A 17,327-nucleotide genomic window follows, 5' to 3' on the forward strand; every position below is an offset into this window, starting at 1 on the left:
TATAGCTGCACTCAGATCAGCCTCTGGTGGTACAAAAAGTATTGACATGGTAAATGATGTGGTTAAGGCCCTACACTTACCATGCAGACCAGAATAAAATACAACCTGCAGTTGATTTGTCCAGCTATATTCTTCCTGGCTACACATTAGTTGCGCTGTAGTGTTGATTTGCTGTCGGTAGGCTACAAAATTCTGATTGGCTATGAGAAAAGATGGGTCACTGACTCTATTCTGACACTTTTAACTAGACCTTTTGAGTCTAACAAATCATTAAACATGCTATACATTACGTTGGTGAACATCACCATTAAAGAAACTGACGAAACTACCTATTACTAGTAGGTGACTAAACAGTATAATCTCTTTACCCAATGAATGCTGCTTTGAACATGTGAGCTGCCTCCTTTTGAATAATAGGGGCTCACTACTCCATATAACTTTACAAGCATCACAGTCTGTTACAGTTGTATACTGAAGAACTGAATATACCATCTAAATCAACCAGTCAATGAAAAACAAAGGAATTATGTTAAATTACCCATGGTGTATCCTATTGTTTTCCAGCTAACAAAATAATACACCTGTCTTACTGTAGCTGAAATGACACTGGAAGGAAAGGCGGTTACATGTATTTCTCAAGTAAAATGTATTAACATCATCACTAAATTGTCATCACAAAATATATGAAAGGTAAAATAATTCATGCCAAGTCCATTATCGTCTTCACCACCACCTGGTCACAACAAAGGAGATCACCGTTATAGACATAACGTCACTTGAGAGGCTGTCCGACTGGTATGATGTGTCTATAGTACAAGATAAACAAGGTGACAATAATGAATCCAATACTACCCCTAAACTCTGTACAGTAGGGTAGTGACATTGTGGACCATGTGTTGACAGGTATCTGGAATTCTCTTTGTATTCAACTTCAACTAAAACAGCATGACCTCTTGTACATAATAACAGGCCACCCATTAATCCCCAGCAGACATTGTTACTTGTAACATATTACTTACAGTGAATGGCACTAGGGTTCCTCCTGGCATCTGACATCTCCTGATGGCCTCCCTTATATGGTATGGTTGGATGGCTGATGTGTTCTGTTGCTGTGACAACTGCTCTTTGGACTGGTCCTCATTCTATATAATGATCACCAAAATGATAATACCATGAAATGTACTATACATGTGTATACATTGGTGAGGACCTAGTGGAAAGGAGTGCCTGGATTTGTTGACAGTGATATGGTTGTTTTATTGGGTCAACAGTAGTAACCCCCTTTATAAAATTTACTGTTTGGTTAACCTTCAATAGTAAGAATTCATAATGTTGTAAACAATACATTTTTGTGGTTAATTAGTAAATAAAATAAAATAAGTCACCCAGTTCTACACAGAGGAGGTACAACACACGTTAATTGGCACCTAGTTTTTAATGATATCCCCTAAAGTAGCTTTTCAATTATTCTAGACAAATTCTATCAACTCTATCATACCTCCATAGCTGCTTACAAATAGTGATGCAGTATATATTTACTGGCATACACAAGAGTTTGTGAGTACTGTAAAACACCTCACGGTGGCTATGGGCTCCTCACAAGTACCTCCAGTCATAGTGACACATGGCAACAGGTAACAATTATAACTATCAAGGATCTGGCAACAACACACCTCACTAAGTAGACCACCAATGATAGATGATACAGATTCTTCTGCGGGAAGCTGCTCACTGATTGGCTGGATATTCAAAGGATCCTCATCCGTTACCCCATTCTGCTCACTAGATTTGTATTTCTTAGCCATACCCCCATTAGTGACAGAGAATGATAAAGGTCTCTTAACAGCTAAGTGATGGGCATTAAATGGATCAATGGTTGACTTCATGTCTTTCCTAACTAATAATGATAGCTCAACAACCTGTTGGGAGAAGTGTTAAGACTTAAACACACCACACAAAACTACATCACATAACAGAAACACTAGATACAAATTTGTGTAGAGAGATAGATACATTCAGCAATACATAGTTATAATGTTCACATGCTTTTAACTGCCGAAAATAAAGATGGCATTCTCAAAACATTAGTGTGACCCTGTACACACATGAAGGTCATGATGACCTCTCTATACAGATGGGATGGGCTAGCTATAGGAGGTTGACCATTGTGTCATTAGTAATAACAACACTTAAGTGTCCACAATGTAAACAATGGAACAATAAAAGTTATTTTAATAGTAACTATAGGATATCACTGGTAACTATAGGATATCACTGGTAACTATAGGATATTACTGTATATTACATTGTCATGTCCGAGGATCTTCATCCCTACTCTAACCATTGAATTCCACTTAGCCAAGGGACATAGAGCAACTCATTTATAATCTATTACTAAGACCAAGTGTCCTAAGGGAAAAAAAAGACAACTATATAGCAGGGACCTGGTTCAGAAGCAAAGGAAACCTCTCTGATGTTGTGTGATGTAAGTCCTGTTGGGTTCTAAGGCCAACGTGACAGGCATACACGCTACACACACAAACACACACACACACATGTACACACACACACACATGTACACACACACACATGTACACACAAACATGTACACACACACACACACACACACACACACACACACACACACACACACACACACACACACACACACAAACATGTACACACACGTACACACACACACACACACACACACAAACATGTACACACACACACACACACATAAACATGTACACACACACACACACACACACACACACACACACACACACACACACACACACACACACACACACACACACACACACACACACACACACACACACACTACACTACACAACACACACGCGTGTACTACACACCATACACACATACAAACAGACACACTTGTTGCACAGTATCGTAGGCAAGATATGCTAGCAGGTCCCAAGCTTGTTCGGCTATCTTAGTTTTGGTAATGGAGTCTGGCTCCAGCCACTCCTTGAATTTCTTGATGTTCTTACCACCTGTAACAGACAACAAGCTGAAATTAACAACACTACAATCAAGAACTATTAGTGTGAGTAAATCAGTTTTACAAATTGTGTAATCAGAAGTACTTCACAATATGAACTGTCACACAAATTTAACTTGTTGCCACCCGCTAACCACCACCAACAATCTGGCCAGTTGGCAAAAGATGTGAAAATCAAACATTTCAGGATTTAGTCCGGTTAGGGACCATACACTTTGGTCTTGAAAACTCTTTGCATGAGGCAAGTCAAGCCTTCCAGCATTAGGTCCTAACCTATATACAAGCAGATTTAGGCAGCCATTTTCATACCTTGCAAACAATTAAGCACTGTACATCATGTTAGCAGAGTTTACAACACTAAAGGAGAGAGTATCCACCTTCATTAGCCTGTTATATCTTGCATACTTGTGTATTTAAAAATGAAGTAGGGATCCAAGTGATAAAACTACTAAAATAAGAGATAGAGTATGAATGATGACAACATAGTCACCTGTGGGAAAATCCCTACATTGGCATGTTATACATAGCAAGTATATAGGAATTTATAGGAATAAAAAAGTAGTGAAACAAGGGAGGTTGGCTATAGACGTTTTTCCAGTGTAACGGACTAACTTAGTAAAATCCGGAAATGCGTTACATTGGTAGGCAACTATGCCAACCACTTGTGTGGTTGTAGGTTGTAATAACCGCAAGTCTAAGCAAAGCCTTATCAGTTTTTATCGGTTTCCAAAAAGAAAAGAAGAGGAAGAGCGTCGTCGAAAGTGGATTGCCTTTGTTTCAAGGAAGAACAGCGATGGTTCAGCTTGGAAACCGGGTAAAGGAGCCCGGGTTTGTTCAGAACATTTCATAACGGGCAAAAAGTCTAACGTGTATACTAACCCTGACTACGTACCATCTATTAAAGCCAAGAAGCCGCGAACTGCTGAATGTAATGCCACCCTGTCTCGTTTTGAACGTGCTAGCCGTCGAGCCAAATCACAGACGGAGAGGAGAAGGAAAGAAGAGAGAGACGCGCTGGAGCTTAGAAGAGTGGAGGAGGAGAAGAATCGTCGAAGCATTCGTGGCTTTAACAACGACCACATGTACACTGGCCCATACACTCGTCAAGTAGAGAACGGTGAAGAATCAAGGGAAGAACCACTGATGGAAGACTGTATCATTGGGGCAGAACTCGAGGTAGCGGAACTTGTAGACGACACGAGTTTACTGATAGATTTGCAGCCAGAATTGTTACAACCAAAGCACGATATTGCCACAGATTGTTGTATCCCAGCAGAAATAGGTATGGTAGTTGTTAGTTCAGTACAGTAATTCCTAGCTAACTGGGTAATTTCAACTCATCTGCACCCAATAGTGTTTTCTGCCTAATTCAGCCCGGCACCAGCCAGGAAATATTTAGTTCCAAGTTGACTAGAGTAGACAGATTTCACTGTAATAATGATTGCACGCTTGCACCTAAATACTCTTATGTACTTATGTGTTTGAACTTGGAACTTAGTCTCACGTAGCCAGACCTTTTCCACACAGGGGCTTATTGATTCCAATAAGCTGCTGCTCGTAAAAGATTCTGGAATAACAAACTTGTTTTAGCACCCTACAAGTCTGTAGGGTGTTACATGGTTAAATGGTTATATTCTTCATGTCGCAATGCAATGTCACAATAATTATATGCAGACTCTAATTAGTTTTGAATCGAACTCAACGGAGACTGCATATATATATACCACACCTGTGGTTGAGATCAAAAGCGCCGCACTGTGGTATATAACTGATATACCAGGCAAACTGTGGTATATAACTGATATCCCACGCTTTGTGCATGGCTACGCTTACCATATATAGTATAACTTCACACATTCCGCGAAATTCTTATCTAATAACAAGCACCTAAATCAACCAACAATTATTCACCTGAGCAATTTTCGATGAACTGTTGTCTCCTTCACTAACTTCAATAATCGCGAGTGGGTAGGCGTGGCACCGCCATAGAGTCTATAATATAAAATGCCTGATCCATCAAGGATTTCAAGTCTCTAATACTGACAAGAGCCTAGAATCACTCACCTGAGTAAGGAGGATTTTCAATGAACTTTTGTCTCCTTCACTGATCATGAGTAAATGGGCGTGGCACTGTTGAATCTAAAATGTCTGATCCATCAAGGATGTCTACTCAACAGGTGCTGTTTCACTATACTTTGCCATCTATAATCGTTTCATCTACTGGGCTGTAGAATATAACAGTTATAACACGATTACTCGGGATATGACAAAAATATAAGCACTAGCGCCTGCAGTGCTTGTGCATATATATTTGTCATATCCCTTGTAGGCGTGTTATAGCTATAAAATATATATTGTGACATTGCACCATGCACTGCAACCACTTGTTTCATTAACACCCTACAGGTTTGCTACTCCAAATCTCCCAGGCCCTTTTGCAAGCTGGCACTTTAAATGGAATCGATAAGCCCCTGCACGGAAAAAAGGTCTGGCTACGTGAGACTACTTGAAACTATTAACAGCTTTGGACAATCCTTAGTTTTTTGAACTTGAATTGTAAATAATGCTTTGTTTTATTTATTGTTATATTACTTCTTATAGAGTGCCAGACAGATGTAACTTGGAACACAGTTGAACAGCGGATCAACCTGCTAGAAACATTGTTACATCAAAGGCCTGAATTCAGTGTATCAACAATACTGAAGGGAAATGATAAACTGACTCGATTTTATACGGGAATGCCAACTTACAACAGTTTTGTAGCTTTTGTAAACTACATTGAACCCAAAGCTCTACATTTACAACCTTGGCGAGGAAGTGAAACCACCAAGCTGGATGAAGCTGTTTCAGCGGAAGTGTCGAGTTCACGAAGAAAAGGGTTTTCGTCATTGCCAGTGGCCGAGCAGCTGTTTGCAGTATTGATCAAGTTACGACGAGGGCTAGAATCTCTTGATGTTAGCATCAGGTTTAAGATCAGTGAGACTACTTACAGTAGAATGTTCACAACTTGGATAACATTTTTATCGAAAGAACTTAGATTACTTTTTCCATTTCCATCAAGGCACCTAGTGCAACAGTGGCTACCCGATCGTTTTAAGAAGTTCAGTAACATCCGTGTAATCATCGACTGTTATGAGATTGAGTGCCAGAGGCCATCTGGCTTGCTCAATTCCTCAAAGACCTATTCACAGTATAAAAGTCGTAATACCTGGAAAATTCTTGTAGGATGTACACCCACAGGACTGATAAGCTTTGTGTCAGAAGCATGGGGTGGAAGGATATCTGACAAAGAACTAACTGAAAGGTCAGGTCTGTTGGACATGCTAGAACCAGGGGACATGATAATGGCAGATAAGGGATTTGACATTCAAGAAATGGTAGCAGCTAGAGGAATCCTAGTAAATGTTCCTCCTCGGTTAGAATCTAAGCAAAAACAAATGCCAGCCTCAGATGTCGAGAAGACCCGGAGAATAGCTGAACTACGCATCCATGTGGAAAGGGCAATTGGAAGGGGACGTCGTTTTAAAGTCTTGAATGAAAAGTTCCCTAGCACAATGTATGATTTGGTTAGTGATGTTAACTCAGTATGTATGTATATTACTAACTTTGATAATCCCCTGGTCGTTTAATTAATGACTTTAATGTTGTAATATTTGAAATATTGTAAAACAGTGTAGTGATACACATACAAAGAAAATACACAAGTACAAATAAGATAAAATCACTTATCACTTGGCATTTTCCTTGTAGCACCAATGGACCGGACTTTGTCAATATATTGCATTGGTCTTTGGCTTATCTTAGTTTGTTAGCAACAATAATAATGCTAGGAATTTTTTATGTTGCTTCTAATCACTAATGAAGAGAGCCTGGGTGTGAGAATACAAAGTTTTATGCAGTCACCCCAAACTTCTCTAGGAACATGCACCTCGACAACAGTTCTGGTACAACATGGTAGAGGTAAAATTGTTCTAGTTTCTCTTCTAGGTTCTTCCAGTAGTCTGCATCAGCCAAAATCCTGTCTACCACCACAACGCCATTGCTGTACACAATGAAGTCACACCACTCAACACCTAATATTGCCATTTCTCCCTGTACTTGTGCATAATATCCATGGTTGGTAGGAAGGTGTAAGAGGCCATCAGATCCTTTCTTCATGAAAAAGGCAGGAAACTGTTCTGCTATCTCAGTGGGAGTGAGTTCAATTGTGATGGTACTCTTAATACTATATGGACACTTTATTTCAAGACAGCCATAACAACAAGTGTCAGTACTCCTACATAATATCTTCCCATCTGATGATGCTCCTAGGAAACTTTTGTCAGGTAGAAGATGTAACCCCGTCGGTTGCACTATCATGTCTTCACCAATTGATTGCCTGTTTTCTAAATAACATTGCCTGGCCTTTGCTTCGTTTTCTTTTCCCCACCGCATTGCAGGAGGTATGTGCTCCATGGGTCCATTATATCCCATAATGTCTATAACTAGTCTAGTTGGATCTGTTGCAGCTCGTCTCTTCAATATCTCACCAAACCGAGAACTAGTGAGCCTTCCATTATGTAGCACTATCCACAGTTCACTATCAGACTGCGTACGAGTAGCAGCTTCTATTGCTTCCACTTGACTGTTAGAAAGCTGCATGCTACTAATGAAGCGATGACAATCAACTACAGATGGATCAACTTGTACAGCATGTGTTTCACTGTTCCATGTTTTGTGTGAGAATAAAACATGATTCCAAAGACTAGGGTTATTGATCTCTGCAGCAGGCTGCAAACATCTAGGGTTTGGCGAGTCACGCCAAAACTGCTGTAGGCCTGTATTGGGTACAGAATTCTGCAAATCTGTCAATAACAAATGTAAATGGTTTTGATCAATTTCAATGCGATGTTCTGGTAAACGTGGATCAAATGAGCTTCTCTTGATTTCACTAACTCCTTGTGTTTCAGATCTAGGGGTGTCACCATGACTAGGTTTCACAAATTTCATATTCCGTGCACATTCTGGAGAAACGATTTTTTTTGGCGGTTGATGCCAAGCCATAGGTTGCGAAGTCTTTGATAATTCTGATGGCAATTCCTCATCATTAGCATGATAATCAATAAAAAACAAAAGAGCTGCAATGTGATTGCATGCCTGACCTAACCTATAAAGTACATAGTGTACATAATACATAAATTTTGCACCTATCATTGTATTGCCTTTAAACTATTATATATATATATATATGGGACTATGGTGGGGATTTGACATAGCATAAGGCCCAGTTTCAACATGGGGATTATTTGATGCTGTATAGAAAGTACAAAAAACAAAAAATACTTGGGCACTTAATGAATAGATGTCCAATACTTTTCCCCTGTAAAGCTCCACCTATGCCCAAGGGAGTGGGGCGATACAATTATAGGTGCATTACACCCACTGGTCACTTACCCTGATACACAAGAACATTTCCCAGCATACACGTCGCCATTGTCACCATTGACTGCAACATACACCTCAAGTGGAGTCTCACAAGACAGGGAATGATATACATAGGCTCTGAAGTACAGGACTCTCAAATTCAAATCATTGCTGACAGGACATTGATACAGCCATACATTCTTTACAAAGCCGTCATAAAAGAACTTAAAGGCTTTCAACTGCCTGTACGCATTCATGCTTTGCATATCAAACGTCTTGTCCCTTCCATACACAAGATATACTACCAAATTCATTAAGGTGAACTCCATCAGTATTCCAGACAACTTCTTTTCCCACCAAGTCACACTCGCAAAAGATGGCAGGCTGCGAAGGACGCGCTTTGTTTCTTCAGTCAAGTAAGATATGGTGGTGATATCATCTGACTCGGGATTTCCACACTGCAAAGCCCCAATACGAGCCATCCCCATAATTCGATCGATAATGTCATCCTTTCTAATGGAACCGGTTAAACGAACGTGAACTTCCTTAGCGAGCGTCTTCAATTCTTGCACCTTCAGCTTCTGCAACAATGTAGCAAGCAACTCTACTTCTTCATCAACCAGCTCCTGGCCTCGGAAAAGTAATTCCTTGGCTTCACAGAGCGCCGCCATTGTTGCGTTGCCTACCAACGTGACTAATTCCGGATTTTACGGACAACTTCGTTATACTGGAAAAACGTCTATACTTGAAGATATACTAGTGGACAAGTATAGACTGAATTAGGGATTAAATGTCCACTAGTATGTAGGTGACCTCCCTTGTTTCACTACTTTTTGATCCCTATTTGAACTTAAAATCCTTACACTTATTTTTGCAACATTGTTATACTGGTGAAACTCTACATACCGCATTAGAAGAGAGAATGGTGACAAGTTTATTGTTTTCGTCAGAACGTGTGCCGCAACTATTAATTTCTAAAATAGCAAAGTGGCTATTATGCTTTGTCTCAGCTCAGCCCAGAGTTACAATTGAATAACACTACGAGAAGCATTACACGGACCTCTGCAATTAATCCAGTCACAATTGGAAAACTTCCAGATGTAGAGAAACCATTGTATGGCACTACCATGAATCAACACCTTGGGCTGTCAGCAAAAAGAAATGAGACACAAAGGAGGACACTGGTAAGTCCATGAAGCATGCATTGTACGTACTGCGGTATGCCAAAAGGCACTTGTCCAGCTGAAGCAATGTTGAACAGCGAAAAATCTAGCCTGTAGCCTTTATTGTGCTTGTCTCAAGGCATCAGTCAGTCAGTCAGTCAGTCAGTCAGTCAGTCAGTCAGCAGGAAATTCCACTAAATAATTTAAATAAATTGTAACAATTTATTGGAAGCCTTTAGGATCATACTGAAGGCACTTTTGGGCTTGGTTGCAATACTGCCAAGGCACCATGAAGGTATTGTGAGGTAGCTGGTTTTAGGGTGGATTTTGGCCAGAAAAGCCCAAACCTCCATGATACCTAATATATAGCACAATAATTCAGTACTATTGTACTGTACGATTTTGTTCAGTGGACTTTCCCACAGAGCTGCTGCTACACCATCATTAGTATCTCAATAGTTGATATCACCTGGATCCTTAAATTAATATGCTAATTTGTTTAATTTTTTTTTGTTATAACTACAGCTGTGATATACACATGTGATTGTTTTATTAGAACATCAAATATGACTGTTGTATTAGGGTGACTGTTGTATTAGAGTATATCTCGAGTGAACTGGCCTTCGTGATATATTCAAAGGGCGTGGTCTTGCCATGCATCTTATTTGTTGTACTACCAGTAAGAGATCTGGTCAATATGATCTATTGGAACAAATACGGCTAGATGTATTGCAGTGCATAACAGCAGAACGAGTGCTTTTAAAGTTGTAGCATCTCAGTACAGAAAGTGCCGATATGGAAAATTAACGTCTTGTTCCTAGCCTGATGACCAGCATGATGACCAGCATGATGACCAGCATGATGACCAGCCTGATTGAAGACAATTTAAGGACAGACAAGGCACAGAGGGCAAGCACTCATCGGAACCCCAAAAGGCTCATGCCACTGGTGAGTTAGTTATTGTGGTGTAATATACCACTTTAGTGCGAACGTTCAAAGGCACCGCTTGACGTTTAACCACAGAATGCAGTTGGCTTTGATGTCTAACCATACGATACATTTTGACTTGTTAAATTGAGTAAGATGGAGTGTTTAATTGTGGGCTTGGGTTTACAGGTTTGGCTAGGCTCAGTGTAGTTGCTAAGTTTCAACTAGTTGATAGTTACTAAATGAAGAAAGATCAGTAAAATAATCGTTTGGGCAATGCACGGATGCATATTTCTATCCACAACGTGTCAACCATTGAGCAGACCACAGAACAACACAAAGACAACTAGATTTAAGTAACTTATAGTCCTAACTACTTAACTATATTAACTTACCTACTGTCCCAATAGTCAAGTTAGTAGGCTTAATGTACCCTGTAGTACAAAATGGTTAAACTAAAAATACTAGATCCCACAATCACAACTTTTCTGGCATTGTGTTAACGTTCTGAAGCAGAGGAGGTATGGCTCGGTTCAAGGGAGCCATAAGGTTATACAGAGAACCTATTTCGGAAGGGTACTGCTAAAAACTGTGTACCAATCGAAAGCTTTTCTTATGCTAAATTCAATGATGTAATCAACCCCATGATTCTATATACACTGGAGACTTCATCACATGATAAAACAACTTGATGTACGAAATGGAGGAAAAACAGCTGCCAGGAAAGACGATAATGAACAAAGAGTGTCCAGGGAGCCTTAAAATCATTTTGAGATGTTACTTTTCACGATTTAAAAATTCTAAGTATGCAATTACAGTGGAACTTCAGTTATCCGGAGTCCACTTATCTGGATTCTCGGTTAACCGAACTACGGAAATGACTGCTCTATTAGGGTAGTTAAAATCATGTTTTAAAATGTTTTGTTATGGTTGTTTATACGCAGTTTCAGAGATACAAACTTTTCAGACTTATGGACTACCCCTGGTCCTAAGGGGTTCGGATAACTGAAGTTCCACTGTAATATGAATTCTTTCTGATGGTACTTTGTGCTGTACTTCCTCTGGTTCTGATGGCTATTAGTCCACATTACTAAAACCACTATCGATCATTAGCATAAAAGAAACAGGGTGAGTGCTTATTAGTTCTTTCCCCTACCAGGTGAATGTGCCTAGAATGATATAAATCACACAACTGCATCAGTGTTTTGCTGATATATACACCTTTTTCCCTCAGGCTTTCGGGTACATATTATATATATCACCCAAATCCCTTGCAGCCGTGGTACAAGTATTACATGTGATGCATTATAGCCTTGTGACTGTGGTCACACATGACCCTTTGTAAAAATCTAGTATTCATTTTCTTCAGTTTTTAATACTACCTGACATTAGTAAGGTGACTCTCATAACACAATATGTTTATATGATGGTTTTAATGTAGGGAATTGTGTTGGCACCTCTTGTAGTTTACAGTAGTGCCCAGAAATTTACTAGTGTTTCAGTAACACGACAACAAGTTGACCCTGTACTACTTCTTTGGGGACAGCTTTGTACTGATACTAAGTAAGTAATTTAATCAATTATGTAATTGATTTTACGCTAATAACTGTTTGAATTGAGTTCACAAAATAAACAACACAAATACACACAGACAGAGAAATCCCTTCATTGACTCTTCTCTGTCATGTTAGCTTATACTTTCATTTTTTTATTATAATGAGAAATTGAACATCACAAATACAACACAACACAATTTATTTTACAACACCAAACAATGCATCAAGATATCACAGAACTGGTGCGTACAAAATAGAGGTGGTGTTGATTGAGGGTGAGATGGTACAAATTCTTTAGTTGACCCCAATAGCTATGGGTCACACCCATTATTCAATTTGAAGGGATTCTCTCTCCTTGTTAACATATGAAGCTAATAAAGTGAGTGTTTGTTCTAGGGTTGGGAGAAACAAGTTGATGTTGTGCTACTTTTAAAAACCAGGCACCCATGCAATTAATACTATCCCATTCTAACTAAATTAATCAACCGTGTATATAATTTAGTTTATATTCATGCTATAGTTATTATTAATTCAGCTAGATAATACAATTTGTAAATACTGTAATTTAACATATTTCGTAATTCGTGAATTATTTTGTAATTCGGTAATTACATTGCTATACACTGCTAAGGATATAACAAACCACTTTAAACCACAAATTACGTACAGAAGAATCTTCTCAACCGTTTTATAGTGTGTCTATTGTGTTTTCTTGTGTGAATTGTATTGACAGCCTTGAGGCTGCCCTTCATTTTCGTTCGTGTAAGTACAGGTAATGCCCCCCTTTCAAACCAAAGGATACGATACCTCTGGTAGCCTAAGAGGCCTTCAGCGTTGTTTTAAAGTTGTTAAACGTATATAAAACCGAAAGGGAAGACTGTTCAAGAAGCATAATTATGAAGAGTCGCCATACCCGTATTGCAGACCGCCAAGAAGAAACCACCTTAGAACAAAGTTTATGTGTGTGGAAGTTTAATACAGACTTAATTTAGCTTTCAATTCTTACATGCTGGCTGCTTTTATCATTTTTAACATTTTTGTTCACATGGGTGCGTATGGACAAACAAACATAGGTAGGTAGGCACACACACACACACACGCACGTTTTTACGAAAACAGTTTCAGTAGCACGCCTGGTTTAAAAAAATTATCTAGATACTTAAATCACCTATTGTAAATTAGATAACAAAGTTGTTTATCAAGAAAATAGTAAACCACAAAAAAACATAACACCATTGCAGCCATTGGTTGGCCGCCACCTTTGATTTCACAATTTTTTTCACCTAGGCTTTTTAGACCATGCCTTTTCCACAGCTTTGACTGTTTTTGTGTGGATTTCACTTCTTTTTGTAATTGCAAGTTCCAAAGCCAGCCTATGGTTGGCCTTGATACTTCCTTTTAACCGTTCTCTTTTTACTACAGGAATCATCGAAGATTGCATTGCGAAGGCCTAAAATAAGACAAATTTTGAAGGCGCGTATACCCCAATGATAGCTGGGCAGATTCGACTTAAACTAGGAATGGGAGATTAAGTTTCTACAGCAGAAATGGTTAGTTACCATTCAAGCACTATGGAGCTACGGATACATAGAAACGGCATTTTTCTGGTCCGTAAAACGAGTATGTCGCCCACCCACGCCGGCTGTACTTGGTCGCATGACTCACTTGATATAGGCTATTTTCATAATTATTTTTGTAGTACTCTAATAGAACACACATTATTTCTGAGCACTTCAATACAATACAACATATTATATAGAATTTCCACTGATAGATCTACAAGTTATCATTCTAGTGTACTAAACCAGAACTATAAGGTAGAAATTAAGTGAGGTGAGCAACTGACAGCAGTGACAGAGTAGTAAAGGGCTTGGGTGTGGAGGTCACTACGGAGAATTTTTTCTGACTTCTCAGTGACTGCTCTATTAGAGTATCTCAATCAAGTGTTTTTTTTTCTTCACATGTTTGGTTTTGCTTTATGTCTCCTTAGCTAATATTCTCTTTCAAACCACAAAAGATTTACACTATGATAGTAACTTCATGTACAAACCAATTTTCAAGTTATTCTGCTCTAAATCAGTCATGACTAAAGCAAGCACGAGTTATTGTAATTTTTCTAAAGTGTACGAAGAGAAAATTCACATAAGATAAATACGAAGAAAACAAGACAAACTCTGAAGGTGCATATCTCAGTGATGGCTGGGTGGATTCAACTCAAATTTGGAATTGGAGGTGCCCTACCCTGAGGGAGTTTCTAAAGCAACTACGTAGTTAATTTCTGTTCAGGCAAACTAATGCGTGAAAACAGCATTTTCTTGTTTCCTGTAAAACACAGTCACACACTTGTCTGTCATGCGTCTGCACTAGCTGTACTTGGCTGCATGACACACTATTGTGTGTCCTGATCTTTGTTATCTATTGTAAATCAACCACAGTCAGATGGAAAACTTATGGCAAGGTATCAAACTAGTTGGGAAGAGATGAAATTCTAACCATTACTTGACTTCATGTCAAAAACTAAATGGTCCTATGATGTCACACCATTATCGAGATAATATCAATTGTTGAGATAAAATGATTGTCACTAATTGAGATATACATTATTGCACAGCCCTAAAACTTCTCTACAGTACATAGACAAATCCCCACTGAACAATTGTAGTGACAGGCCTAACTCCTTTGACAAAGAGAGGCTAACAAGAAAACTAACCTTCAAGGATGTTTAATGTAATCTGTGAAAACTTTCATCTATAAAATGGAGGATTGCTTTCTGTGTTGTTTGCTCACATGGGTGTGTGGACACACAGACAGTCAGATATAGATATTTTTTTGGAAAACCTCAAATTTTTGTCTGTCTGCCAGCCAGCCTGATCATAGTCGCAAGGCTGGAGCCACCAAACATTTTCAGGAATTAGACACAGCTAATTTATTTATTTTTGCATACTTGACTAGTACGCAATGTGCTACCACGTCGGACTTCACGAAATGCATTTCGTCAAATCAAACTTTCGCCAAATGCAAATTATTAAGTAAATGTCAAATATTCTGCTCACCAAAATTTCTGCTTATATGGTATATCCATCACACTTCTACCTGGCACTCAACTGACTCAAGGTCAATGGCTTTTAGCACAGTCTCTGATAACACAATTAATAGTTTACTGCAATACACTGCTTGACAAAGCACTAAAAATGAATTATGTCCCTCGTGGCCATTTTGCAACACTTGGTGCAACACGAGCTCGACCACACCAAGGTGAGACTATTATTTTTCAATTTTTCATCTACTAGACGATTCACCCAGTGTATAATCCAAGCTATGTGGCTTCTTGTTTACAAATATGTATAGACGCTTTCCATTCTTTATAATTAATAATGCATACCTTGTTACCTACGTACTGGCCCACGTACTGGAGAGACCTTTTCATGTGAAATGGACAACAAAATGGAGGACAAAATGGAGGATGGAGATTTCCATAACCAATGCAGCAGCCATCTAAACGGGAATGAAGTGATTGGGAAAATCCTCCGTGCAAGATCTCCACTGTGTGTATCTTTGCTTCCTTCCGGCAAAAGAGTATAGGACCTAACCTGTGATATTAGACAATTGTAGAATTGTTTGATTAACTGCAGCCAAAGTACAAAGCGATTGTTGGCAGCTGCAATGCCATATTTGCATGTTTTTAGTAGCCTAAACGATGATAGCAGATCATCAAGCTTGATACCATATGAGCAGAAATTTTGGTGTGGAATTTAATTTGGCATATTTGGTGGACACTTACAAAGCCATCAAATTAAAGTCTTGCCATAGCTTATTATTAGCGTTTCTAATATTTTAACTGAAACAACACAAGAATGGGCAAGAAGCAAGGTGCTGCTGTATCTAGCAAGTATGATGTTGAGGTTGTCATAAGGGAACTACAACTATTTGCAAATGCATAAAGTTTTGTCAAATCTAAGATATAGCTAGCAAGATAGCTATACCTTTATGGGCGTGTATGGGCATGTATGGGAGGCATAATCCACACTAAATTTTTTGCTATCTGTATACTGAATGCTGAAAGGAGTCCCTCCCATTTCTAGGTTCAATTCATCGTCTCTCAAACTGGAGGATTCCACATATCCTTATATAGTAGGTAACTGTTTTATTGCTATATATAGCCTATATGCTAGTACAATACAACATAAATGAGGAGTTCTTTTACCACCATTAACTGCTGCATTACATGGCTATGTTTCACATTATGAATTTCTTTTTTATTTTTACGGTTGCTCTGCTTATCATGAAATTGAAAATTACTTACCATATGCTCTTATCCAAACGTGTCAAAACTTTTAATGGCTACACAAAGGTCACACACACACCACAAACTTATCCCTCCAAAATGTGGTGTTGCCATAGTTACATGTGACCAGAGTGTTCATAGTTGCCTAGTTACCATACCTGGAATAGTATATTTACTAAACCATAATTGACCACAAAGAGATTTTTTAGGCGGTACATCTTTCATCTCAAGTGTAGAGTATATTTTACTGTAAACTTTTTACTGACAATATCAAAGTCAATGTTGATGATCTGCAGATGATGATGGCCTATTTGACAACTAATAAAAACATGTTGTCAATCAACAAGCACTTATTTTCTTAAGCAAACATTAAAGGTCCACTGAAATGGTAAAATACACTTTAACTATTATCAATCCTTACTAATAGTGGGATAGGTTGGCGCATGTGATTTAGTTAGATTTTGTTTTGTTTAGTAGATATAACACATTTTAGTATATTGTGGTTTGTCAATTATACTATGTCATAACACATCAGGCAAAGAAATTTTAGTATGCGTGAGGTGCTATAGAGCAACAGAAATGTCCATGTACAGCTAGATTAGAGTTAGTTTCACGTCATATCTACCATAACAACTTGACACATGGTAAGTACTTGTACTGCAGCCTACGGGAGATAGTGAATTTATGATGGTCTTGTTATGATGGTCTTGTGGTGAAGAATGCTTGAGAACGCCTGTTAAAGGGACTGTAAATCGACAGTGCAGTGGTTGAAGCAAGTCATAAGTTTTTTGTGTGGATACTTATGAATACATTTTTAAGTGTTCAATACAATAGATGGAGGTAGAGAAACATGAGGAAAAGCAATTGCGATGGAGCCACTGGCAAGAGAATTGTCCCTACCAGGTGGAGAAGTGACTCAGGAAAGTGTAACAGTAATACCATTGTTTATTTCATGGTACAGA

The 17,327-nt window shown here is 38.7% G+C and overlaps 3 protein-coding genes across 4 annotated transcripts in view; 1 reads left to right on the forward strand and 2 right to left on the reverse strand.

The window, feature by feature from the left end:
* Window positions 1-631: 631 nt before the first annotated feature.
* The window catches only part of LOC136258549 (transcription initiation protein SPT3 homolog), a 28,801-nt gene continuing 12,105 nt past the window's right edge, over window positions 632-17,327 (reverse strand). For both annotated transcript variants that reach the window (XM_066051867.1, XM_066051866.1), the window contains 4 exons: window positions 2,905-3,023; window positions 1,674-1,919; window positions 1,020-1,142; window positions 632-806 (listed from right to left, as the gene is read on the reverse strand). In XM_066051867.1, the coding sequence (XP_065907939.1) occupies window positions 759-806; window positions 1,020-1,142; window positions 1,674-1,919; window positions 2,905-3,023 (536 nt within the window). In that variant the 3' untranslated portion in view covers window positions 632-758. The remainder of the gene's footprint in view (window positions 807-1,019; window positions 1,143-1,673; window positions 1,920-2,904; window positions 3,024-17,327) is intronic.
* Window positions 3,606-6,799, forward strand: LOC136258547 (uncharacterized). Its single transcript, XM_066051861.1, has 2 exons — window positions 3,606-4,313; window positions 5,633-6,799. Exons 1-2 carry the CDS (start codon window positions 3,683-3,685, stop codon window positions 6,658-6,660), a joined length of 1,659 nt encoding a protein of 552 aa, XP_065907933.1. The 5' UTR covers window positions 3,606-3,682; the 3' UTR covers window positions 6,661-6,799.
* Window positions 6,586-12,088, reverse strand: LOC136258545 (uncharacterized). The gene is made up of 2 exons (XM_066051860.1): window positions 8,465-12,088; window positions 6,586-8,177 (listed from the first exon to the last, which is right to left on the reverse strand). Exons 1-2 carry the CDS (start codon window positions 9,103-9,105, stop codon window positions 6,923-6,925), a joined length of 1,896 nt encoding a protein of 631 aa, XP_065907932.1. The 5' UTR covers window positions 9,106-12,088; the 3' UTR covers window positions 6,586-6,922.

Source organism: Dysidea avara, chromosome 6 (genome assembly GCF_963678975.1).
Source record: "Dysidea avara chromosome 6, odDysAvar1.4, whole genome shotgun sequence".
Lineage (NCBI taxonomy): Eukaryota > Metazoa > Porifera > Demospongiae > Dictyoceratida > Dysideidae > Dysidea > Dysidea avara.